The following is a 25358-nucleotide window of genomic DNA, read 5'->3' on the forward strand; positions in this document are numbered from 1 at the left end:
ATCAGCACGCAGACTTTGGCCGGCAAAACTCAGTCTTTTATGACATCATGGTGAGTCGCACCAAAAGATACTAGATTTCACTGTAAATGTGTGTGTGTGTCTGTGTGTGTGTGTTGGGTGGGCGTGGTCATCATGGCGATGAGATACTGAAGGCACAAAGTTACGACTCTCAGCACTCTCTAAAAAAATTAAAAAATTAAAAAACACAATCAACCAACCAACCAATCAAATCCTTAGAAAACAAACAAATAAACATCAGCGAGGACCAGCAGGTAGTGTCTGTGTGTGTTACATCATCAGTTCCTTCTGTGCATCACGGCGTCGTCGCCACATGTGCTACAGTACATCACGCTTCCTCCTCCTCCTCCTCTTCATCCCAGTATGACTTCCTGTGGGTGCGTTCAGGTACAGTTGCGTTTGTGTTTATGTGTGAGGGAACAAGCTTTAAGAAAACCCTCTAGTAACGTCGACACACGCGCTGCCACATACAACACACACACATTCAAGTATACGATATGAACTGCACATCATAGTAGATTAATAAATATTAAATTGTAGTAAATAAATAACTCCCTTCCCCCTCCCCCTCCCCGATCACATTGATAGATCCATTTGATCAATATATTACCAGTCAGTCTGACACATTATTGTAACTGGTTATTTTTATATTTTGGATCATTTCAACTCTTTCTACTGTTGTACACACACTGTGTACTTGTACTACTAGTTTGATAGGACCCAGTCACACCAGGAAGTGATGTTAGTAATAAAGCTAGATATACTGGCTTCTCCAGTTCCGGGTTGCAAGAGGCTGGAGCCTATCCCAGCATGCATTGAGCAAGACGCAGGCAACTGTTACTAATAATGGCAGTGGATGGAAATGTTCTTTTGCTTCGGTTAAATTTTTGCGCTACATTTGCATGGAAACCTGGCTGCTGCTAATCAACTCAACACATAAAAACATTTAAGTACACCTGTATCACAACCATGTGGCAACCTCCGGGTCTGATAAGTGAAGCCAATGCTGAAGTGCATTAAACTTGCATTCTTTCTAATATCCAGCAGGGGACGACTCCTCTGGTTTACTAACCGAAGTATGATTGTATAGAAGTCTATGAGAAAATGAGCCTACTTCTCACTTGATTTATTACCTCAGTAAACATTGTAAACATGAGTTTATGGTCTCAATCGCTAGTTTCAAGTCTTCTTCAATACAGCATGATGTTCATTTAGTGAATTATGGTCCCATTTAGAGTCAAATAGACCATAAAGCAGGGGATGCTTTCTGGTGTGGCTACCTTGTTATTGACAGGTAGCTACCACGGCGTTGTCCGTGATGGCGATGGCTAAAAACCAAGATGGTGATTGCAAAAAAACAAGATGGTGACTGCCAAAAACCAAGATGGCAACTGCTAAAAAACAAGATGGCGACGGCTAAAAACAGAGATGGCGACGGCTAAAAACCAAGATGGCGACGACTAAAAACCAAGATGGCGACGGCCAAAAACCTAGATTGCGACAACTATAAACCAAGATTGCGACGGACAAAAACCAAGATGGCGACGGCTAAAAACAAAGATGGCGACGGCTAAAAACCTAGATTGCGACGGACAAAAACCAAGATGGCGACGGCTAAAAACAAAGATGGTGACGACCAAAAAACAAAATGGCGACGGCTAAAAACCAAGATGGCGACGGCCAAAAACCTAGATTGCGACAGCTATAAACCAAGATGGCAATGGCCAAAAACCAAGATGGCAACAGCTGAAAACCAAGACGGCGACTACTAAAATCCAAGATAGCGACGGCTAAAAACCATAATAGCTACGGCAAAAAAACAAGATAGCGAAGTCGAGGCTTCAAAACCATAGTCCACAAACCAATGGCTGACGTTCTTATATACAGTCTCTGATCACAACTGACTGCAACACTTACTGATGTGACTGGACCCCTTTTTTTTAAATGATATTATTATTTGTTTATGTGTGTTTTATTGGATATGTTTAGTGTCTAAATTCTCTCAGAAGTGTTTATTACTCTGAGAGAAACCCTGAATTGAAACCGGAGCACCGTCACCATCAGTCACATGCTAACATGCTGTTAGCTACAGAGACTCGACCTCTGTGTGACAGTAGATTGTGAAGATGCTGCTCACGAGGCTTTTGTTCCAAATAAAATCTCAACTTCTGGTCTGAATCCTCACCCTTAGCTCAAGTCTTGTTTAATTGGTGAAGTAATTTAAATCTTGGCTCTCTGTTTCATCACCTACATGTTGAACTCAGAAGGACGCATCTCGATTTAAACAGCTGACCTCTTTTTGTAGTCCTAAATGTAGTCCTTTATGTAAGGTACCTTCAGGCTATATCTGCTGCTGGGCTCAAGTTACATAAAGAACAGTCATATCACATCTATCACTCAGACACAAAGGTCTTGACAATTATTACAATTAATTCTTTTAAAATGGCTGTAAATATTGTCTTTAAAATGGTCCTGAATGATCAGAAGTCAACTACCATATTGTTATTTTTAGCGTTTTGATCTTTTTTTTTTACAGTTATGACTGGTCAAATATATTAACATAGTTTCCTGGATCAGAAAGCGTTCACTTGGTTTAGTTAATTAAATACTAGCCTGCTGTTTCAGGTCATACTGCAGCCATTTTCCAGACTTTGGTTGCTAACGTTTCCATTTTTTGTTTTCATATCAGAGCTTTGATTTATAACATCCATAAAACTGCCTTTAGGCCCTGATCAGATTTTAGCGTTTTAGCAGCCTGGCGCGGCGTTTTTCTAATTGTTTTCAATAAGAGCGAAGTGTTTCGCGCATTATTTTTGCGTTGCTGAGCGCCTCGTAGTTTGTGTTAAGCTTACGTTAGCACTCGTTAACCTAGCAACAGCAATAATAAAAAATAAGCAACAAACTGCAAAACGTGCTCGGTCTGATCAGGGCCTTACTCCAAAGAATATGGAAGCAAAGAGACGAAACTCTGGTGTTTTGCTGCCATTTTGGACTGGAAACGCGTATTATATTTATAATATTTTATTGTTCAACACAGGTCGTTTCGGTAGAATATGACAATAGAATAGAAATAATTTAGTTTTACTTTTGTACGGCTCTTTTAGGCGGACATTTTACTGGTGTCCGGTTGTCGCTTTCAGTCCAAAATGGCGCAGGCGTAGCTCTGCTGCTGGGTGTTGATGTTGCAATGGAACGAACAACTGACTTTCACTTCTTTGCAATATACGTTTTTTTGTGCCGTCTTTTCTATTTTCACAGCTCCCTCAGCCATTTTGCATCAGATTTGGTTAATCAAATAGTGAACAAAATGGTACGACTTTACCCAACTCCCTTCTCGTCCTGCTAACCTTCAGAAAACACTTCAAATCTCTTAATCTGTGCTTGGTAAGGCTGGGCAGTGGAGAGCTAACAGGCTATGGCTAAAGAACAGGCTAAGGCTAGCCACCAGACACCGCCAAAACAAGGCAAATAGTGAGCCAGCTATAGTTAGCTGACTGATTTAAAGTTTGTAAATCGGTAACAAAGACACACCTAAACACAAACAAATAGCTGTCTAACAACTAACCAGTGGTTATTAGCCAGTTAACAGCTAGCCAGCTGACAGGCACAAAGCTAGGATGGCCAGCTAAGAAAGTTAGCCGGCTAACAGGTAGATGGTTTAGTTAGGATTGTTTCTGCCCACCAATGTTCCCAAGACTGAAACAAAATCATTTCATAGTGATGAGACAAAGATTAGCGAGCTAATCGTTGCGTTTTTGCAGCTGTTACTTTAGTAGTACAAGGATATATCGGACTTGTTTGTCAGTAAACCACATAAACATGTTGTCTGCTGATATAACCGTGTAAGACTAAGATCATAAAAAGTTGTTTTTGGTGTTGATTAATCAGCTCAGCTAAATCGATTCTGTGGTAAAAACATAAAAAAGCCTTGTTCCCTCCATCAGCACCATGTTTTCTGATGTGTTTGGAGCTACAGAGTGATGTGTTCTGATTGTCTGAGCAGCCCCACGATCATTTTAAACCTGTGTGGTCACTTCCTGTCTTGCTGCTCACAATGAGGAGTCTGAACGCATCCCACTTTTATAATAAAGTTTCTTTCAGCTCGGCTTACATCCCAGCCTGGCCGTTCTGCACATTTTAACACCCCAACGCTAAGTTTCCATGACTGTCCTGAACGCACTCCCAACAACGCTGTGGGGACTAGCGTGAAAAAAACAACCTGGACAAACCAGTTTGGTTTCTGGTTGCTCACCAGCGCAGCTTCACAACTCCCACCACAGCGAGCGGGGTGCGTTCACTCTCAGCTGACCAGTTTGGGCAGCACCGTCCGAGGCTGGATGTTTCCGTTGGCATCGGTGATCGCTGCCAAGTTAGTCCTGGTTTTGGAGGAGGACGTGATGGTTGAGGAGGTGGTGGCGAGCTTGGAGATGGAGGTGATGGCGCTGTCGGTGGTGGTGGTGCTCCGTTTGGACGAAGAGGAGGTCTTGTCCCCGGCGGAGGTTCCCGTCGGCGGTTTGGGGAGTCGCCTCCTCAGCCACGGGTGGCGCAAAGCCTGGCTGGGCGTCATCCTGAGTGCTGGGTCCCACTCCAGACACTGCTTTAGGAAGTCCAGGAACAGCGGGTCATCGCAGCCCTTCAGCGCCGCGCTCCAGTCCTTGCTGCCTGGCGCGCCGCGTACCTTCCCTCGCCGTGAGCGGCCGGCGTTCAGCACGGTGGTGCCGTCTGGCAGCGTGGTGACGGCGCAGTACCGCGGGTAGCCTTTGGACGACACAAAGTTCTTGGCTCTCTTGGAGGCGTCCAGGAGCTTCTGGCTGGGCATGCCCAGAAGTTCGATGATGCAGGCCAGCTGGTCGGCTTCGTCCTCGCCCGGCAGCAGCGGGTAACCGGTCAGCAGCTCGGCCAGGATGCAGCCAAGAGACCACATGTCGATAGGCATCCCGTACCTGGAGCCTGGAGGGCAAAGATTGACCCGTCAAGATCTGGATTCATCAAAACCATCTCCTAGTAAACACTTTACATTCCCACCGATCGGTTTTCAGACTGATGGATTAATTTACTACCTCTCAGACAGCCACTGGTTTCAGTATATGTCTAAAACATTTAGTCACCTTTAGTCAGTTTTTCTGTTGCATTTATCCATGATGTGAGAGTTCTTCTTACCTAGAATGACCTCTGGTGCTCTGTAGAACCTGGACTGGATGTAGGTATAAACTCTCTGATGTTCATAACAGCTAGAACCAAAGTCTATGACCTGGAGACAGAAAGAGAAAATGTTTAATAGATGGATTAATGCCCTGATCAGATAGAGTGAGTTTAAGCAGCCTGGGCGGCTTTTTGTGATTGTTTTCAATAGGGCTGGGACTAGGGATGTTAATAATTAACCGTTTAACCGTTAACTGTCATTAAGAATTTTAACCGAACCGTACATATGGACCTACGCACAGACGTACATATGGACGTACGCAGGGACAGACAACCCCGAAAAACATAATGCCTCCAGCTGCGGCTGTCACCGGCGCAGAGACATAAAAAACGCTCTGTCTAACCAGGCAACAAAAAGGCAGTGCGGTGTGTCTCAGGTTTTCCACCTGTCTGATCAGCCCCAACAAGCCTTTAGTGTCAAAGACTCACACAGAAAAACAGCCATTTTTCCGTCCTACCTTGATGCCGCTGCGTCCCTGCTGCTTGAGTAAAATGTTCTCGGGCTTGAGGTCGCAGTGGATGATGCGGTTCTTGTGCAGCGAGTCCAGACACTGCAGGATGGAGTGGGCGAACTTCCTGACCAGCGGGAGGCTGAAGCCCTGGAACTTGTTCTTCTTGATGAGCTCGTACAGGTTCATGCTGAGCAGCTCGAAGGTCATGCAGATGTGGTTCCTGAAGGTGAAGTTCTCCAGCATGTGGATGACGTTCATGCTCGAGTCCTTGTCCTGCTTCCTCAGGTGCTCTAGGATGCGGATCTCCTCTGCCGCCTGCCGGTGGAAGCGCTTCTCGTTGCGGACCATCTTCAGAGCCACGTGGGTCTGAGACTTGTGGTCGAAGGCCTTCACCACCTGCAGGAGAAATACTTTCATTAATCTGAAATCTACGAGACCAGATGGTTCTTAACTGTAACAGTAGCGGTAATAGTAGCAATTAGCAGTATTACTAGTAGCAGACATAGCAGGATCAACCATCACGAGTAATACTGGTAGTACATCAGTAGTAGTATTGTTACCTGTCCAAAGCTGCCCTTGCCGATGACCTTCAGGACTTCGTAGCGGTAGGAGATGTGGTCATGTGGAACATGGATGTAGGATCCCTGATCGTCGTCGTAACCGCCGTTGTTGGCTCCGCCCATGACCCCTGACCTCTTCTTGGCGTTCGGGCCGACAAAATACACTGAGGAGGAAGAAGAGCGTGATCATTGATGAAGGTTATCGATCAGATTATTTAGGGCACAGTATCGGACCCGATACTGGTATCGGTATCGGTGCATCCTTAAGATTATTGGTTTGGTATCGGTTTGAAGCGGCTCACCTTCGGGGTAGCTGAACACCTCGTGGTGTTCCATCGATGACATCTTGGACATGAACTGCTTCATGGCCTGCTCCGGGGACAAGGAGGCGGCCTTCGGCTTGCCGTCCATCGACTTGTTGGAGGCGGCGCTGCCCTGGCGGCCGTGGTGGGGGGGCTCCGAGGCCGAGGTCTGACGGTCCGGCAGCGGCAGGCCGGGCCGGGCGGAGCTGAGAGGAGCCAGGCCATTGGGCTGGGAGGTCAGAACCGGACGCTTGTTGGTGTTCTCCTCGTACAGCTGGGTGACGTGGACCTGTGACTGGGACGACAGCTGGACGGCGTCCGACATGGCGGCTTTAGAGCCTCCCTGAGGAGAGATGCATCACAGATATTAGGTTAGCTGAGAGGAGGAGCTGCAAGTAATGACTTCAATGAGGAGGAGGTGGAGGAAGAGGAGAGAGAGGAGGAAGACCAACAGGGGGGGACAGGAGGAGAGGAGGACTGATGGCAGAGGAGAGGAAAGGAGGAGGCAGAGAAGGAGGGGAGGAAGAGAAGAGCAAGAGGCGAGGAGGACCAACAGAAGAAGAGAGGAAGAGGAGAGACATGAGGCAAACATTATGTGAAAATCACACATTAAGAAGACTCTTTACTAAATTATGTTAAAAATATAACAACTCTTGAATATCTGATGTTCTTGAACACAACATAAGAGACTCTCCTCTGTCGGGGTCAAAGTTCAACGTCCACTAATTAATAATTAGTTCTGTTGGATGAAGAACTCGTCAACCCTCATTACTAACAACAGACAGACAGTAACAGCTGTCTCTCTCTCAGTGAGTCACTTCCTGTTGCCTTGGTGACCGGCACACCTGGGCCTTTCACATAACAGAGGTGGTTTCACTGTCACACACAGACACACACATTGCCACTCAGTTCAAAGACCTGGTGTGTGTGTGTGTGTGTGTGTGTGTGTGTGTGTGTGTGTGTGTGTTATTGTAATGTGTCCAATCAGGATTAAGCTTCAAAACAAGGAAGTGAGTCAACACATGAAATCAAAACAATAACACACACACAACCAAACAGGTTGTCTCGCTGTGTGCAAATAAAAAGACAAGGACTGCAACTAATGATTATCTTCCCTATCGAGTAATATACCAATTACTTTCTAAATTAATACAAAAAAGTAAATATCAAATCAATAAATAATAAGAATACATAAAAATGTCAAAAAGTTTAAATTTAAATCAGAAAATTCCCATCACAACTTCCTTAGTTGACGTCTTCAAATTGTTTGTTTTGTCCAACTAACGGTTCAAAACCCAAATATATTCAGTTTACTGTCAGAAAACAGAGAAAAGCAGCAAATCTTTATTTGCTTGGAAAATAAACACTATTATTTAATTTTTTATTTTATTAATTTATCATGAAAATGTCATTTTCTGTCCATTCAGCTCTAAAAGCCTCAAACTAAGCAGTCACTATTCAATCCATTATTTATCTTATTCATCTCATATTTCTGTTTCTTTATATAGTAAAACTGGAAACACTAAAAGTACTACAGGAACTTTTAGTCCCAGAATGAATTAAATACTAGACTAAATAAACATGACATAATAAAACCCAGCAACATATTAAATATTCATAAATGCTTTTCTATAAAAGAAAGTTTTAAATATATAATTAGGCTCATTAAGATAGATCACACAGTAAAAGTCATCTAGTAACTACATTAATAATATAATTGGTTGATAATTGATATCAGGATATGTGTGACTCAGCTCTGATTACGTTCTCTTACAGTAATTAATCATAAAATAAACAACTTCCTGGGGGAAACCCTGAACTGTTAATATTGAAAATGTTACCACTATCATTAATAGTACTACTACTTTTACTAATACCACTGTAACTACGACTACTGCTCTTAAACTACTGATATTTGATCAAAGGTTGTTTCCCTGGAAGTTATAATAAATCAATAAAAGCCTCCACTATGAAATGTTACAGGAAACCGTGCAGCCACTCTGAAGGTAATGGAGTAAAAACATGCTGCATCAGTTCCTTCATACCATTAGTCCTCTGTGTGTGTGTGTGTGTGTGTGTGTGTGTGTGTGTGTGTGTGTGTGTGTGTGTGTGTGTGTGTGTGTGTGTGTGTGTGTGTGTGTGTGTGTGTCCTTCACACCAGCCCATAAACCAATCAGCTGTTTAAAGCGTCCTGGAGCAGAGTGCTATTATTATCCGCGAGGCTTCAGCTGACTGTTCCAGAGAGCTGCAGCTCAGGCCTCATCGCTTCACACAGCCAGCAGCAAGCTAACACGCTAACTGCAGCTCACCTTCTAAAGCCGGCGCTGTTTGTTCCATTGCAACCAAAGAGTATAGAAGCAAAGAGACGAAACTCAGGTGTTTAGCAGCCGCTGTCGCCATTTTGGACTGAAAACGCTTATTATATTTATAATAATTTGTTGTTCAACACAGGCCATTTCAGTAGAATATGACAATAAAATAGAAATAAACTAGTTTTACTTTTGTACGGACATTTAACTGGCGCCTGGTAGTCGCTTTCAGCGTAGCTTTCACTTCTTGGCAATATACGTTCTTTGTTGCAACATCAGCGCCCAGCAGCAGAGCTAAGCTTCCGCCATTTTGGACTGAAAGCGACAACTGGACGCCAGTAAAACGTCTGACCTACAAAGTGCCGTACAAAAGTAAGACAAAATTATAGCACTGCAATGAGAGCTTGAAATATTTCCATATTGGTACAAATTCCAAAACAATTCTTTTGTTGTTATCTAAGTTTGGGAGAATATTAACATGTTTTCCCAAGAACTTTTAAATAAATAAATAAATAAAATATAGCTAGAAAAATTACTGATTTAGATCAGTAGGTATCAGATCAAATAAGGCCTAAGACTCCGACAGTTTTTCATATTTGATGCCATTTACATTTGTCGGTCTGCACTCACAGTAAAGATATCGAGGTTCAACAACAACAAGTGTTACTCACAGCCAAACATGTTCACACTATTACACCCACACCTGTAAAATATGATCAATCCTGGGTTACAAACCCACCAACGACATCATTAAGGCAGTAAACTGATAGAGTAAAAAGTGTGCGTTCGTACCGTCAGGGCGTTGTGGTTGTTGTTGCGGAGTCGCGGCAGCGCGACAGGCGACGTTGTCTGAGAGCCACTGTGACCCGGAGAGTAGACCGGCTCGCCCACTTTGCCTGAAAATAAAAGAAAAACAGATGCAGGTTAAGATTCATCTTTCTGATTATTCGTATTCAGGTGAGAAGATGATCAGTTTAAAGAGCACGTCCATTAATATCATTATTATTATTATTTTGAGGTTTTTAAATCATTCTGTAGCTTCCCAGTGGTGTTTGTTATGTATTCAAATCCCAACATTCAAATTTACTTTTAAGTACGTAGAACAGCAACTCCTGTGTTCTGAGAGGTAAAACTACTGTTTTTGTGAATGGTAAAGGTAAAGAGAGACGAGGTAAAGCCGTGAAAATATTCTAAATAAAGTGTGCACTTAAACTGACTTTTTTTTAGCTGGCTAAATTATGTTTTACTGCCGCTTTACCTCGCCATCAGACAACACTTTCTGACCGGGAACTGAAGCCGCTATATTGCTCCCTTCAAAACCACCAGTCCCATTCACAAAAACAGTAATTTTACCTCTCAGAACAGAGGAGTATACATACAACCCCACTTCAAACAATCTGAACAGAACAGTTTATTGAATAGCAGTTAGCTCTGGAGCTAACAGTCTTCTGTCATCACAGTGGGGTTGCCAGGTTTGACGAGCAGCCTACATGACAAACTATCAACCTTTCAGAGTACAAGATGTGTCGATGCCTCCCTTCAACATGCCACGTATCACATGACATGACCACCACAAAAAGAGCTTGTTACGTAACACGCATATCAGGAACACGCTTTTCAAGCCCCCAAAATACTATAAAGTGGAAAGAGAGAACCAATCAGGGATAGTCTAGATATGTCTGACAGATATAACAGTTATTTTAAAAATCCTTAGCACCATTTATTGTGACCAGCCCAATGCACACCTGTTTAATAATCATGCAGTCACCGGTCAGGTGAATGGGTTATCTTGGCAAAGGAGAGGCGCTCACTAATGCAAAGTTGTGCACAAAATTTGGCAGAAATAAGCCTCTTGTGTGCACAGGAAGTGCATTAGGTTATTCAGGTGTACCTTATAAAGTGGCCACTGACTGTATATGTGAACTGAATAACCCTTGGACTGGTCTGACCCAGGCCAGGTGGTGCTAAAGGCTGCTAGTCCTGCAGGTTGACTCAGTCTAAGGAGGATGAAGGTTTTAATATAGACTGATAATCCTCAGTGACTACATCTCTCTATCTCTCTCTCTCTCTCTGCAGCTTCACCTCCTCTGATGACAACATGACAACAGCAGCAAGGTCAAAGGTCAGAGATCACGGTGGACCGCTATCTTAATAGTGAGTGTGGGACTTTGAGCCACTTTTCCTTCCAACGTTCTTATCAGCTCCATTCAGAGGTTTCTGCCTCCGTATCAACACTTAACAGTCTGGTGAGGACTTCTTCTCCCTAAAGACACACAATAACTCACCGAAAACATGCTCCAGTTAACTAAACGTTATGTTTCACAGGTTTAAATAATGTCGGAAAACCAAACGCTGTCGTGTCTGGGTTCATAACCAGGCGGCGAGCTGTATTCACATAGAGTGTCATTGCACTGACTGTATCTAGCAAGCCACACGTCGCTACTGCGGTATGAACCCAAAATAAACGGATCAAAAGGACGCCGAAACAACTACATAATGATATTGATTAGTAAGAAGTCGGAATTCATGCTTTGTCAGGTTTGTCCGCAAGACGACAAGCAAACAACTTTTAAAATGCTTGTTTTCTGAATGGAGTTCTGATAGATCAGTGCCGGGCTATGCAGCTGCTCCATCAACACTCAACATAACGATTTGCCTCTTTGCATTGACTTTGTATGTAATCGTGTCGCGCAAAAAGTTCCCTTCGCTCTCGGTATGAATGTGCCATCAGATCACTGGTCAACTTCATCATGGTCAGGATGTCAAAGCTGTGCAGTGAATGAATGGAAAACCCTGCCAGGCCTGCGTGCAGCTCTGTCGGTGCAGGTTAAAGTAGACAGATGGTCACTGCCGCTGCCTCTAATCTGAACGCTCGCTGTAATCCTGCTAATGAAGACGACTCACAACAGACCACCAGCCAGCTGTAAAACAACTACTAACAATACACACTGTAATGAGGACGACTCCCTGCAGACCGCCAGCTGTAAAACAACTACTAACAATACAGACTGTAATGAGGACGACTCGCTCCAGACCGCCAAGCTGTAAAACAACTACTAACAATACAGACTGTAATGAGGACGACTCCCTGCAGACCGCCAGCTGTAAAACAACTACTAACAATACAGACTGTAATGAGGACGACTCGCTGCAGACCGCCAGCTCGCTGTAAAAACAATACAGACTGTAATGGGAAGCATAAACTGCAGCCGCAGCACAAACATGCTGCAGTAAAACTACTCTAATGCATCTGCACTGTAATCCTGCTAAAGACAAACAATCAATACTTAACAATATATCCTGATAGTTATCAATACACAGCAGGCACTTAAATCTACTCTGTTGTGATCCTGAATCAGAGGAATTTTATCACTTTCCTGCAGATTAATGCAGAAAACGATTAATTTATAAGACAATTAGTTGATTGACTGATTTGGACTGTTCGGTCCGACAAAACCAACAATATGTATGAATTGTAACAGGCATCTTTGACTATTTTTCAGACATTTTATAGGTTAAACTATGAATCACTTTACCAGAAAAGTAAAGTCAGATTCATTGATAATGAAAATGATCGTTAGTTGAAGCCAATGCACTGGTCAATTTAGAGATTTTGGGCTATTTTGCTTCCATAACATGTCTTCTTTCAGACTCGTGGAAAGAAAACCAATGAGCCCAACTGTATTCATGTGTGATGATGTTAGTCCCCATAGGAGACATTTTATTGTAGTGAAACTTGACCTCACTGTATAAAATGACCTGTGGTGACCTCTAGGATAATCACAGCCTCATGAAACTTTACAGCAACAAACTACAGACCTAGAGCATTCAGATGATAGATGGCTTTCCTAGCTAGATTGGCTTATTGTTAGTTTACAGTTTACACAACAGAAGTGCACGACATCCAATTGCCGAAAAATGCAATTCCTGCAGAAATCTCTAAATGTCAAAAGTTTTTGAAACCAAATCACAGCATGGCTTTTTCTATGGTGTTCCCCAAGGTCTTGGTGTCTTAATGTGGCATTTTGGAGGGATTATTGATCATTTTTATCAGTTCTCGATGGGAAAAAAGGTTAAATTTAGCACCAAATCTGTGTTACAAATGGTATCAACCCTAAAATTGCTGCAACAACTTATGAGACATAATAGAGCATGGGGATGACCATCATATACTTCTATCAAAATGTTCTAAACCCTTATACACTTTCTGATTTATGACTAGAACAACTTGACACACAGTGCCGAGCTCAAATTAATCTTCAGGTTCTCAGCTTTCAGATGATATACACCACTTCTATGTGACATCTACTGTTGACCTGCTATCTCACCCTAAAGACTCCCTGGACCCCCCTAAAAAAGACTAAAATGGGTCTATTGTGGGTCTCAGAGGGTTAAAGAAACCAGAAAATATTCACATTTAAGCAGCTTGAATCAGAGAATTTAGAGGGTTTTTTTCTTAAAAAAAATACTCAAACCGATAAATCGATTATCAAAATAGTTGGCGATTAATTTAATAGTTGACAACTAATCGTTAATCGTTGCAGCTCTATAACAAACATCTAATAATGCATTATTGTACCGTTATTATAATAAAATACTAATAACATCAGCCTAAAATAATCCAGTATCTCTCAGGCTCTAACCCAAACTGTCCCAGTGGGATCTCAGCCCTTCACCAGCTCTCCAGTATACTGTACTGGTAATGTCCCAGCGGTCTATACTGGAGAGCACATACAGTATCCCTCGCTGTGAGCCCTGACAGATGCACGCTAACAGAGTGGAAAAGCGGCGTGCTGAATGTGAATATGACACTGAGCTGGAAATGCCAGAGTGCCGGCGAGCACGCCTGGCATGCTGCTCGACAGGACGAGTGGGAAAAAAGAAAAACTGCAGCAACGTGACCGCACACATGCAGCGTTGTGATGCTTTGCGAGGTCACAAACTCACAGAGGTGCTAAGTACAAAATAACTAACTTTAGGATTGTATACTACCTACTGGTTATAACACCAGTTTGAGTTTGTTCCCTCTGTAAAAACTACTATATTTAGTTTAATTAGAAGGCTAAAAGCCTCCATATAATTCAAATTAAAGGGCGGGTCCATCTGCTTTCTTTTCCGGGTTTTTCAAATAGAAACGCCCACTCTGCTAAAAGCAGTGACATAGGTTTCCACAGTAAGCTAATCAATAAGGTCATTAATAATGTGAACGCTAACACTAGTTGAGACAACGTTAGCTGTGCTAAGTTTGGAAATAACTGAAAGGAATAGCTTGGATTGTTTGAAGCAAGGTTGTATGTATACTAAATTACTGTTTTTGTGAATGGAGTCTGGTGGCTTTGAAGAGAGTGATATGACGGCTTCAGTTCTCTGTCAGAAAGGGTTGTCTGAAGAAGAATCAATATCATTTTAAGTGTACGCTATATTTAGAATATTTTCACCGCTTTACCTCGCCGTCAAACAGCCTTTTCCGACTGGGAACTGAAGTCGTTATATCGCTGTCTTCAAAGCCACCAGACTCCATTCATAAAAACAGTAATTTTACCTCTCAGAACGCAGGAGTTTCTGGTCTATCGCTGCATCGATCGGTTAGTTTGTTTGTGTGACTTTTCTGATCTGAACTAACGTGGCTTCAACAGCAGTGAGTTGCATAGCCGACCGCCATTTAAGTTACTGTATTAATACACTGACTATAAGGATGTATACAGGTATATGCTGTACATGTAACAGCGTCATCATGCATAAAACCTACGTCAGGTCAAGTGAGAAAAGTTTTTAGAAGGGCTTGAAGGGAAAATAACACTTTGATGCTAAAACATACTTTGACCCAAGGAACACCACTGTCCATACATCGTACGATAAGTCGATAGCGTTAAAATGATCTACTATATACTAACTATAATGTAAATATAGTTTTTATAATGTAAACACAGATGACTACCAAAGGTAATCAAGTAGTGACCACCAGTAGCCCACTGCATTGTGATATCAGTGTTATTGTAGTTTAAAGTGATTATCGTAACACAGGATCCTCAGGTAGCTTCGCGGTTAGTCTTTGCTCGACTCTGTCTATGTACACAGAGACAAATAAATAAAAAAATTAAACATAGACATCTTTTCAAACATTACATAACAGGCTAGTCAGTTATGTAATATTTGTAAATGAGCTCTACAAATATTATTAATACTAATACTGTCAGTGTACAGACTACTGTTATTATACGGTATATTATATAGCGATATTAGCATTATTAGCTCACTGTTAGCTTGCTGTGTATTGTCAGTTTTGCAGTTTATTTTGCCAGTATTGGCTTCATCATAGTATACACTCGATCAGTCTGATTGTTACAGTTATGGATCAAGTCTATACCACACTCAAGGTAATGTTAGGGGTGGTTTTAATCTTGTTTTGTCTTTTCATACAACTTTCTGTTTGTTATCCCTCCACTGTAGAAACTATATGACCTCAACCATTTTTACGTTATCGACTTATTGTACGATATATGGACATGACCTGCATAATTTTTGTCGACCTCGATATTGCCCGTTGTGTTTACATACAGTACATGTTTGTTTACATACGATACGATACACTTTATTGTTTACTCAAGTACTGCACACCATCAGCTGCAACGATCTGCTACAAAGAAATAACAGACCGTAGAACGGCGTGATAAACCAATCAAAATTAAGTATTCAACAAAGCCGTGTAATAAGTAAGGGATAATAATGTACAACTAGCCGCTCATTGTTGTGAAATAAACCCTGACAGGGTCTTGCATTGTTTATTTCACAAACATGACCCACTAGCTGTACATTATCTCGCTTATTACACGGCTACCTACTTACGAAATCAAATCAATAATTTGATACAAAAACGTTCCGCCAGAGTCCCACATCAGAACTGTGCCCATAGCAACGGTCTGTTATGAAGAAATAACAGACCGTAGAACGACGTGATTAACCAATCAGAATTAAGTATTCAACAAAGCCGTGTAATAAGTAAGGGATAATAATGTACAACCAGCCGCTCATTGTTGTGAAATAAACCCTGACAGGGTTTTGCATTGTTTATTTCACAAAAATGACCCGCTAGCTGTACATTATCTCGCTTATTACAGGGCTAGTTACTTAGCAACGGTCTGCAATACATAGCAACGATCTGCTACAAAGAAATAACAGACCGTAGAACGGCGTGATTAACCAATCAGAATTAAGTATTCAACAAAGCCGTGTAATAAGTATGGGATAATGTACAACCAGCTGCTCAATGTTGTGAAATAAACACCGACAGGGTTATATAATAAAGACCCGCTAGCTGTACATTATCGCGCTTATTATACGGCTACTTACTTACGAAATAAATAATTTTATACAAAAACGGTCCGCCATAGTCCGACATCAGAACTGTGCCCATAGTGTGTCTGTCATAAAGTGTCTGTTATACATAGCAACAGTCTGTTATTAAGAAATAACAGAACATAGAGCTCCGTGATTGACCAATCAGAATCAAATATGCAACAAAGCCCTGTAATAAATTATAATAAATCATTATAATATTCTATAAATACCCATCACCATGCTAGAAACCTCTTCTAATGGTTTGTATAACAACAACAACAAAGCTACAAAATTATTAATATTAATGTATAATCTAATAATAGCTCTAGAACAGCATTAGCATGTGTTTGTCAAGCTACTACATTAAAAATAAAGTGTTTTTAAGAGCTGACAGCTGTAATAAACATGTTATACTGACTTTAAAAACACCAAAACAGAAACTGACCTCTGACAGAAATCTCCAAATGTCAAAAGTTTTAGAAACCAAATCCCAGCATGGCTTTTTCTATGGTGTTCCTCCAGGGCTTGGTGTTTTAATGTGGTATTTTGGAGGGATTATTGATCATTTTTATCAATTCTCCAGTGGTAAAAATGGGTTAAATTTAGCACCAAATCATTGTAACAAATGATATCAACACCAAAAATTGCAGCAACAACTTATGAGTCATAATAGAGCATGAGAATAACTATCATATACTGCTATCATAATGTTCTTATACACTTTCTGATTTTATGACTAGAACAATTTGTCACACAGTGCTGTGCAACATCTCAAATTAATCCTCAGGTTCCCAGCTTTCACATGATGTACACCACTTCTATGTGACATCTACTGCTGACCTGCTATCTCACCCGTAAGTCTTGGTGTCTTAATGTGGTATTTTGGAGAGATTATTGATCATTTTTATCAATTCTCGAGTGGTAAAAAATGGTTTATTTATTATGCATGCAGTTATTTATGTATGCCTTTAATTTATTATTTATTTATTTAGGCTTTTTTTTTGTTGTTTATTTTTAAATGTATGTATTTATTTATGTTTTTATGCATTTATTTATTTCTCCAAGACTTTCTCTTTGCATTTCACCCTTATTTATTCCCCTGAACTTATTTATTTATGTATTCTTTTATTTATAACTTATTTATTTACTCTTCTGTTTATTGCCTTTTGCATTCATTTTCTTATTTATTTATTTATTTTTGCATTTCTCCATGACTTTCCCTTTGCCTTTCACCCCTTATTTACACCCTTAGGTCTTGGTGTCTTAATGTGATATTTTGGAGAGATTATTGATTATTTTTATCAATTCTCTATCGGAAAAAAAGGTTAAATTTAGCACCAAATATGTGTAACAAATGGTATCAACCAAAACATGTCTGCAACAACTTATGAGACATAATAGAGCATGGTAATAACCATCATATACTGCTATAATACTGTTCTAAACCCTTATGCACTAGAACAACTTGAACACACAGTGTTGAGCAATATCTCAAATTAATCATCAGATTCTCAGCTTTCAGATGATGTACAACACTTCTATGTGACATCTACTGCTGACCTGCTATCTGCCCTTAAAGAACTGAACTGAACCTTTATTATTATTATTATTATTTCTGTCTGCTGAGCTGGAGGCCAAAAACAAAATGACCCAGCAGCTGAACTCACACTCAGACTACTAACGTTAAAAACCACTAAAAAAACACCAAATATCTCATCTAACATCACAAAAGAAGAGTATAAACACTAATAGATAGTTAAAAGGCAGTAATAGCAGTTGTAACACGGTTATAAAGGCGATATAAACACACAGAGGAAGCTAAAAATAAACCCAGCTAGCAGAGCTTTCAGCCGTTGGCTCAACGGTTTTTAACGGCTTCAGACTTAACGGCTACATTTAAACGGAGGTAATGAGAAGCTGGAGGAATCAGCGGTGTGTCTCCGCCTCAGTGGCCGGGTTAGGGGGCCCTGAGGACGGCTACAGAGGCTGTGCTCACCCGTCGGGAGGACCGAGGTTCCGGGCTTCTTGGTTAACATGGCGGCCGCTCCTCTCCTCTCTGGACACAGACACAGAGGAGAGGGGACAGGACGCCTCCTCTTCCTCCATCTGAAGCTCCTCCTCTTCCTCCTCTTCCTCCATCTACAGCTCCTCCTCTTCCTCCTCCCTACTCCTCCTCTTTCTAATCCTCCTCTTCCTCTTCACTTCACACTCCTCTTCCTCCTTAACATGCAGTTCCTCCTCTTCCTCCTCCCTCCTCCTCCTCTTTATATAATCCCCCTCTTTCTCTTGACACTCCTCCTCCTCCTCCCTACTCCTCTTCCTCCTTAACATGCAGTTCCTCCTCTTCCTCCTCCCTACTCCTCCTCTTCCTCCTTAGATTCACTGTTTTCAACATGCAGTTCCTCCTCTTCCTCCTCCTCTTCCTCCTCTTCCTCCTCCCTACTCCTCTTCCTCCTTAGATTCACTGTTTTCAACATGCAGTTCCTCCTCTTCCTCCTCCCTCCTCCTCCTCTTCCTCCTCCTCCTCCCTACTCTTCTTCCTCCTTAGATTCACTGTTTTCAACATGCAGTTCCTCCTCTTCCTCCTCCTCTTCCTCCTCCTCTTCCTCCTCTTCCTCCTCCCTACTCCTCTTCCTCCTTAGATTCACTGTTTTCAACATGCAGTTCCTCCTCTTCCTCCTCCCTCCTCCTCCTCTTCCTCCTCCTCCTCCCTACTCTTCTTCCTCCTTAGATTCACTGTTTTCAACATGCAGTTCCTTCTCTTCCTCCTCCTCTTCCTCCTCCTCTTCCTCCTCTTCCTCCTCCCTACTCCTCTTCCTCCTTAGATTCACTGTTTTCAACATGCAGTTCCTCCTCTTCCTCCTCCCTCCTCCTCCTCTTCCTCCTCCTCCTCCCTACTCTTCTTCCTCCTTAGATTCACTGTTTTCAACATGCAGTTCCTCCTCTTCCTCCTCCTCTTCCTCCTCCTCTTCCTCCTCTTCCTCTTCCCTACTCCTCTTCCTCCTTAGATTCACTGTTTTCAACATGAGGTTCCTCCTCTTCCTCCTCCTCTTTCTAATCCCCCTCTTCCCTTCACACTCCTCTTCCTCCTTAGATTCACTGTTTTCAACATGCAGTTCCTCCTCTTCCTCCTCCTCTCTTTAAACCCACCACTCACCCAGTTCTGTTTTATCACAATAGATAAATAAGAACTTTTTACACTCTAATAAATATTAACCCCCATCTTTGTATAAATTCCCCTTATTTATTAACTCTTCTGTTTTTTTTTTAATTTATTTTTGCATTTATTTTGTATTTATTTTATATTTATCTTTAATTTTATACATTTATTTATTTATTTATTTATGCATGCCCTTTTGTATATACTGTATATATGTATATATGGCAGAAATATTTGCAAAATTCATGGTCTAAGTTATTGTTTATACAATAACAATAATTACATTATTATTGCTATTTACAATTACAATTATAGTATGTAAATCATTTTTGAATTTCATTTCTGTAATCTATTGTTTTTAAAAAAAATGTTTTTATCTACAGTTCATTATGTACGCAAATAGCATACTATTTCAGTGAAATATTACAGTATGCAACACTGGACACTACAGCGGCATAAATATCCCACAATGCAATGCGGCAGTAACGGCAACGTTCATAACGGATGTTGACAGACAGCTCTGTAACATCCATAACACTTCAATTTAACTGTAAGTATAAGATTTCACTTTTTTTAAGCGTAATATATATTTTAAATTAATTCAAACTTTGATTCTCACAAGCTGTCGCTTTGGTCACATGAGGTTGGTACGGGTTACCATGATTACACGTCTTCAACCGCTAAGGAGGCTCTCAGGAAGTGACGATGTAAATTACTGCTCAGTGTGTTCGAAAAGATCCGTACTACTGTCTATTCACACAAAAGTATGTTGAACGATAGTACACATATTGAGTATGTAGTGCATAGTATACGATTTTGGACGAAGCCATGGTCTATAGTATATTTGTGACATCACAAAGTTACAGAAGTTCTGATGGCTTGTTTCAAAGGTACAGTTTCTGAATACAGGCTGTGTAGTTCTACATGGATTGAGCGTTTCAGTATTTTCACAGAATGTTTTTATATTAAAAAAGACATGAACATCTTCCTTTATTTTACAATACGGGACTTTTAAATGAAAATCGTAGAGAATGCCTCTTTAAAGCGGTTTTCAGCAACAGTAATGTACCAGTACTACTAGCATTTGTAGCACTTTACTTCAAAAAACAACAACTCACCAGCAATGTCCAGAGCTTTCAACCATAAAAACTAATAGCATCAATCAACCTGCAGGAAACCATGGCAACAACACTGATGCTTCACACTACCATAATGATAAAACCAATGGTACTCACCACGTTAGGCAGAATAAGTCTGAACCACTGAGTCTCAGTAAACAGTAAATGATGCTTCAGGTGCAGCAGAGCAGACTGACTCTTCATCTCGGCCTTGTCCAGTGTTTTCCATATGAGGACATCATCACTTACACAGTGTGTGACTGTTTATCTGGCTGCTTGGAGACCAACAGCATGTTTACGTCAGAGAGCTCTGTTGGTGTTGCTTCCGGGCAGTGCTGTGTTGACAATAAAGTTTGTTCAATCAAGGTGTGTGCGTGTGTTTGTGTGTGTGTGTGTGTGTGTGTGTGGTCTCAGGTTTCACAGCTTTTAGTTAAATTACAGAGACTTATGTAACACTAAGAACAAACACACACACACACACCACACACCAGCAGAAATAACCAACACAGCAGAGTTAACCACAGAACATCACCACACCTTCTTTATAAATGTTTTTTTTTCCAGGTAAAACAACAACAACCATGTTTACTGAGTCACTTTGTTCTGGACGTTTTACATCAGTTCATGTCCCAAACTTGAGATGGTTTTACTCTGCAAAGTCATAACCATGCATGCATGTATGGAGGACGGAAGCTGCCAAAATAAAAAATAAATTAATAAATAAATAAATGACTCGATAAATAAATAAATATGTTAGTAAATATACCAAAAATGATATTAAAAATACATTTAGCCATTAATTAACTAATTAAATGTGATCCTCATTTACATACAGAAATGCAATAAGAAATGTAAAAAGAATAATAAATAAATAATAATTAAAAATTGATACAAATAAATACAGAAATTAACAGAAGAGTAAATAAATAAGAGAATGAATTCAAAGATAAATAAATGAAGAAGCAAATTAAAACAGAAATATCAATTTATATCAAATTGATTTACTACTTTTTAAATTCTCTTGTGCAATATCACTGTTCATTGTGTGCAATATTAATGTCCAACATGTGCAATATTACTTTTTTTCTTTGTTTGTTAGCTTACTTTACCTTTTTTATTTTACTTATCTTATCTTATTTACTCATTTTACTAAATGTATCATACTTAATTGTTACTCTATTAGACACTGGTGCTAGAAATAGTACTTTTTTATTTTATACACTTCTATTTTATACACTTGAACTTGTTGTAATTTTGTTATATTTTTGAGCGATCTCTGGCACAAGAATTTCCTTCGGGATTAATAAGTTCTATCTTATCTTATCTTATCTTATCTTATCTTATTTTATCAATTCATTTCTTTTTAATATTATTTTTGCTACATTTATTTATTTATTTGGTGTGTGATGTTTTTAAACAAATGATTAATTTAATAAATTTAATAGATAATAAAGGATCTTTAAGGAACCTACTTTCATTTAGATAGAACTAGACTGCCATCTAGCGGTTTGGCTGCTCTATTGAACCTCCCTTAGGATTTTATTTTTTAATTTTTAATTTTTTTAATTAATTAATTTCAAAATTACAGTATACATAGTAACAGCAAAAACATTAAAAACATTTACATTCAAAAGAAGCATAGCGACAACATAAACAAAGAGCTGTGTCAAACATAAAAGGACAACAGAATTGAAACAAAACAAACATAAAATAAAAAAAACACACACAATAAAAATAAATAAACAAGTAGATAATAATAAAAAAGACCACACGAGAGTATGACAATAATTTCACTTAAAAACATTAAAGATATTGCATACATTCATTGTTTTCATTGCTTTTTTGTTATGTGAGGAAGAAATTGTTGACAGATATAATTCCATTTCTTTCATAAATACAAAGAAATTAGTTTTTTTTTTGTAAATGTATACTTGTGAATGTGGAACTTCGCGAGAATTAAAATTAAATTAATAAGAAAAAATGCATTCCTGTCTTTTTCACTGTAACCATAGCAACCAAATATAATATTTCTGTAGTACAGTGCAAAATCTGAGAAAATGTTAACAAGTATAGAAGTATTGACATCTTTCCACAATTCACATGTAAATGTACAGGACCAGAATAAATTAGGTAAATTAGTTTCAGGATGTGATTCGCAGAAGGAATTAGGATTTTATTGTGAAAAACAAACTGACCGGAAGTCGTCACTGACTGGCGGCAGCTTCAAGAAGCTCAAAGATGGCTGGGCGAGGGGAGTTTCTACCGAGTTTCTTGGAGGGTTTGAGGAGGAACCCCGTCCAGCCGGGTCCTTTTGGGGGTCTGGGAAGACCACAACCAGGTCCGGGAGACAGACAACCGGGTCCCGCTAACGTTAGCAGAGGACGAACGGGCGGGAAGAGGAGGAAGAGACGGCCGAAGGTAGCACCGAGCTGTGTGAGCGGGAACAGGTGAGAGGTGAGAGGGAGGAGAGCACCAACGGTTTATTTACATTTCATTCTTTGAAGGATTCAACTTTAATATGTTTTTATTATTTATTATTCCAGCTTCCCTGAACCCAGAACAAAAGCATGTTTTCCCCAAACAACTTCTCCATCCAAAGAAAACCTACTGGAAAGGTAATCAATCAGTAATCAATCAGTAATCAATCAGTAATCAATCAGTTAGCTAGCAGAGTTATTTCAAATATTTAGATGTTCTTTAGCCTTATTGATCAAAAAGATTATTTTCAAACTATCAAACTATTTTCAAGAATAAATTATTTGCATGATTATTCTAAAAAAACTGAAACAGAAACAATATTACATGTTTTACATTAAAGGTTTAAAAGACACTGGATTTATGTTTTATACTTGTCATGATTATAAAAAGTAAATAAATAAATGACTCGATAAAGGGATATCTATGTCATTAAATGTAGCAAAAATAATATTAAAAATAAATGTAGTTATTAATTAATTGATAAAATGTGACGTAAATTGATACATTGGTTTTAATTCGCTTCTTTATTTATTTATCTTTCCCTTATATATCCCTTATTTTACTCTTCTGTTTAATTTTTTCTTTTATTTATTTATGTATTTATTTTAATTCATTCATTTTTCAGGAACTTTCCCTTTCCCCATTATTCATTCCCTTTTATACCTTATTTATTTCCTCTTCTGTTTTCCCTATTATTGATTTTAAAATGCATGTATTTTGCATTTATTTTGTATTTATTTCTTTTTGCATTTATTTTATATTTATTTTCCCCCAAATTCCCCCAAACTGATTGATTCCTCTATTCTTTTCTTTTTACATATCTTTATGCATTTCTGCCTCATTATGCGAATGAGGGTCACATTCTTCAATTAATTAATTAATGGCTACATTTATTTTTAATATAAGTTTTGCTATATTTAATGACATTTATTTATTTTTCGTGTCATTCATTTATTTATACATTTATTTTTGATTTTGGCAGGTTCTGTCCTCCATAACCTGCAGCGTCAGTTCTTCACAGTAATGCCTTCTTACTTTTTCTCCAGACTGCCGTCTGAGATTCTGCTTAAGATTCTGTCGTACCTGGACGCCTCCTCGCTGTCCTGCATCAGCCACGTCAGCAAGCTCTTCCACCAGCTCGCCAACGATGAGTAAGTCTGACAGTCAACACAGTATTTTAATCAAAAGTCATAACAGTCCTGCACATTGCTTTTGTCTCTTTTAGCTAGTTATGTAGTGTTACCTTTTAATGCCATAAAATGTGTGGATATATGTGTAGACAATCTTTAAAAGCTGCTTCACTGTGAAACAGCTGCAGGTTGATGATGTAACCTGAAGTTACAGGTTATTACTGAATACCTATTGAAATACAGAATATTGTGATTATTGTGTTAAATAACTTGATTAAACTGTCAGTGGTACTTTGCTGAAGCCAATTTCTACCCTTCTTTCACTGCAGTGTCATATGGCATAAGATTTACATGTCAGATTTTGGGAGTCAAGCGTGGAGGCCAAAGTCGGCGGCGGGTGATGCGTCGCCGAAGGTCGACCCGGTGGAGGTTGAGGAACGGTCGGCGGGCTACTGGAAGAAGATGTTCTTCAGGACCGTGGCTGGACAGGATATGAACAAGTGGAGGAAAGAGATGAGAGACGTCAGCCCATACACCGGTTTACCCAGGCTGACGGAGTGGGTCCTCAGGTATGATAGTGGGGTCAGGAAAAAAATCACATATGTTTCACAATTTATTTTTATTTTTATTTTTTTAATGCCTGAATCGATATGATTATTCATTTGAGTCTGTGCATGTGGAGGATGGTACCTGCCAAAAGCTTAAATAATTAAATAAATGAATAAATAAATATAGCAAAAATTATATAAAAAATAAATGTAGCCAATAATTATTAAAGAAAAGAATACAGAAATAAATAAGCTTGGGAAATAAATAAAGGGTGAAATGCAAAGGGAAAATCATGAATAAATAAATAAATGTATAAATACGTAAATAAATGCACATACATTTAAAAATAAAAAGTTGCAAAAATAAATAAATTAATAAAAATAAATACATAAATAATTAAAAGGGAAAATTAAACAGAAGAGTAAATAAATAAGGGAATTAATACAAAGATACAATAAATAAAGTAGCAAATATAAGCAGAAATATCAATTTATGTCACATTTTATCAATTAATTAATGTTAATGTTAATTTATTTTTAATGCATTTAATGACATATTTATTTATTTATCGGGTTATTTATTTATTCATTTATTTTTGATTTTGGCAGGTTCCATCCTTTTTAATTTGCTTCTTTATTCATCTTTTGTAATAATTCTTATTTATTTGCAAATGAGCATCACATTTTATCAATTAATTAATGACTACATTTATTTTGTATTATATTTTCAATATTTAATGACT

The 25358-nt window shown here is 39.4% G+C and overlaps 2 protein-coding genes across 6 annotated transcripts in view; one reads left to right on the top strand and one right to left on the bottom strand.

The window, feature by feature from the left end:
• Window positions 1-4093: 4093 nt before the first annotated feature.
• On the bottom strand, window positions 4094-20773 carry dyrk2 (dual-specificity tyrosine-(Y)-phosphorylation regulated kinase 2). 2 transcript variants are annotated; one of them, XM_037760321.1, is made up of 7 exons: window positions 20577-20773; window positions 9636-9739; window positions 6535-6877; window positions 6233-6396; window positions 5679-6068; window positions 5179-5269; window positions 4094-4968 (listed from the first exon to the last, which is right to left on the bottom strand). In XM_037760321.1, the coding sequence occupies exons 3-7, from the start codon at window positions 6857-6859 to the stop codon at window positions 4319-4321; spliced, it is 1620 nt and encodes a 539-aa protein (XP_037616249.1). In that variant the 5' UTR covers window positions 6860-6877; window positions 9636-9739; window positions 20577-20773; the 3' UTR covers window positions 4094-4318. The 2 variants fall into 2 exon arrangements, with proteins under 2 accessions (XP_037616249.1, XP_037616248.1); XM_037760320.1 differs by lacking the exon at window positions 20577-20773 and adding an exon at window positions 18178-18339.
• A 1879-nt stretch (window positions 20774-22652) lies between these two features.
• LOC119482630 (F-box only protein 15-like) overlaps window positions 22653-25358 on the top strand; it is a 43392-nt gene continuing 40686 nt past the window's right edge. Inside the window, exons 1-4 of one of the 4 annotated variants that reach the window (XM_037760318.1) lie at window positions 22653-22906; window positions 23003-23074; window positions 23984-24088; window positions 24397-24636. In XM_037760318.1, the coding sequence (XP_037616246.1) occupies window positions 22698-22906; window positions 23003-23074; window positions 23984-24088; window positions 24397-24636 (626 nt within the window). In that variant the 5' untranslated portion in view covers window positions 22653-22697. Of the gene's footprint in view, window positions 22914-23002; window positions 23075-23919; window positions 24089-24396; window positions 24637-25358 lie in introns of all 4 variants that reach the window. The other 3 variants (XM_037760315.1, XM_037760316.1, XM_037760319.1) reach the window with 3 other exon arrangements.

Source organism: Sebastes umbrosus, chromosome 23 (genome assembly GCF_015220745.1).
Source record: "Sebastes umbrosus isolate fSebUmb1 chromosome 23, fSebUmb1.pri, whole genome shotgun sequence".
In the NCBI taxonomy this organism is placed as follows: Eukaryota; Metazoa; Chordata; class Actinopteri; order Perciformes; family Sebastidae; genus Sebastes; species Sebastes umbrosus.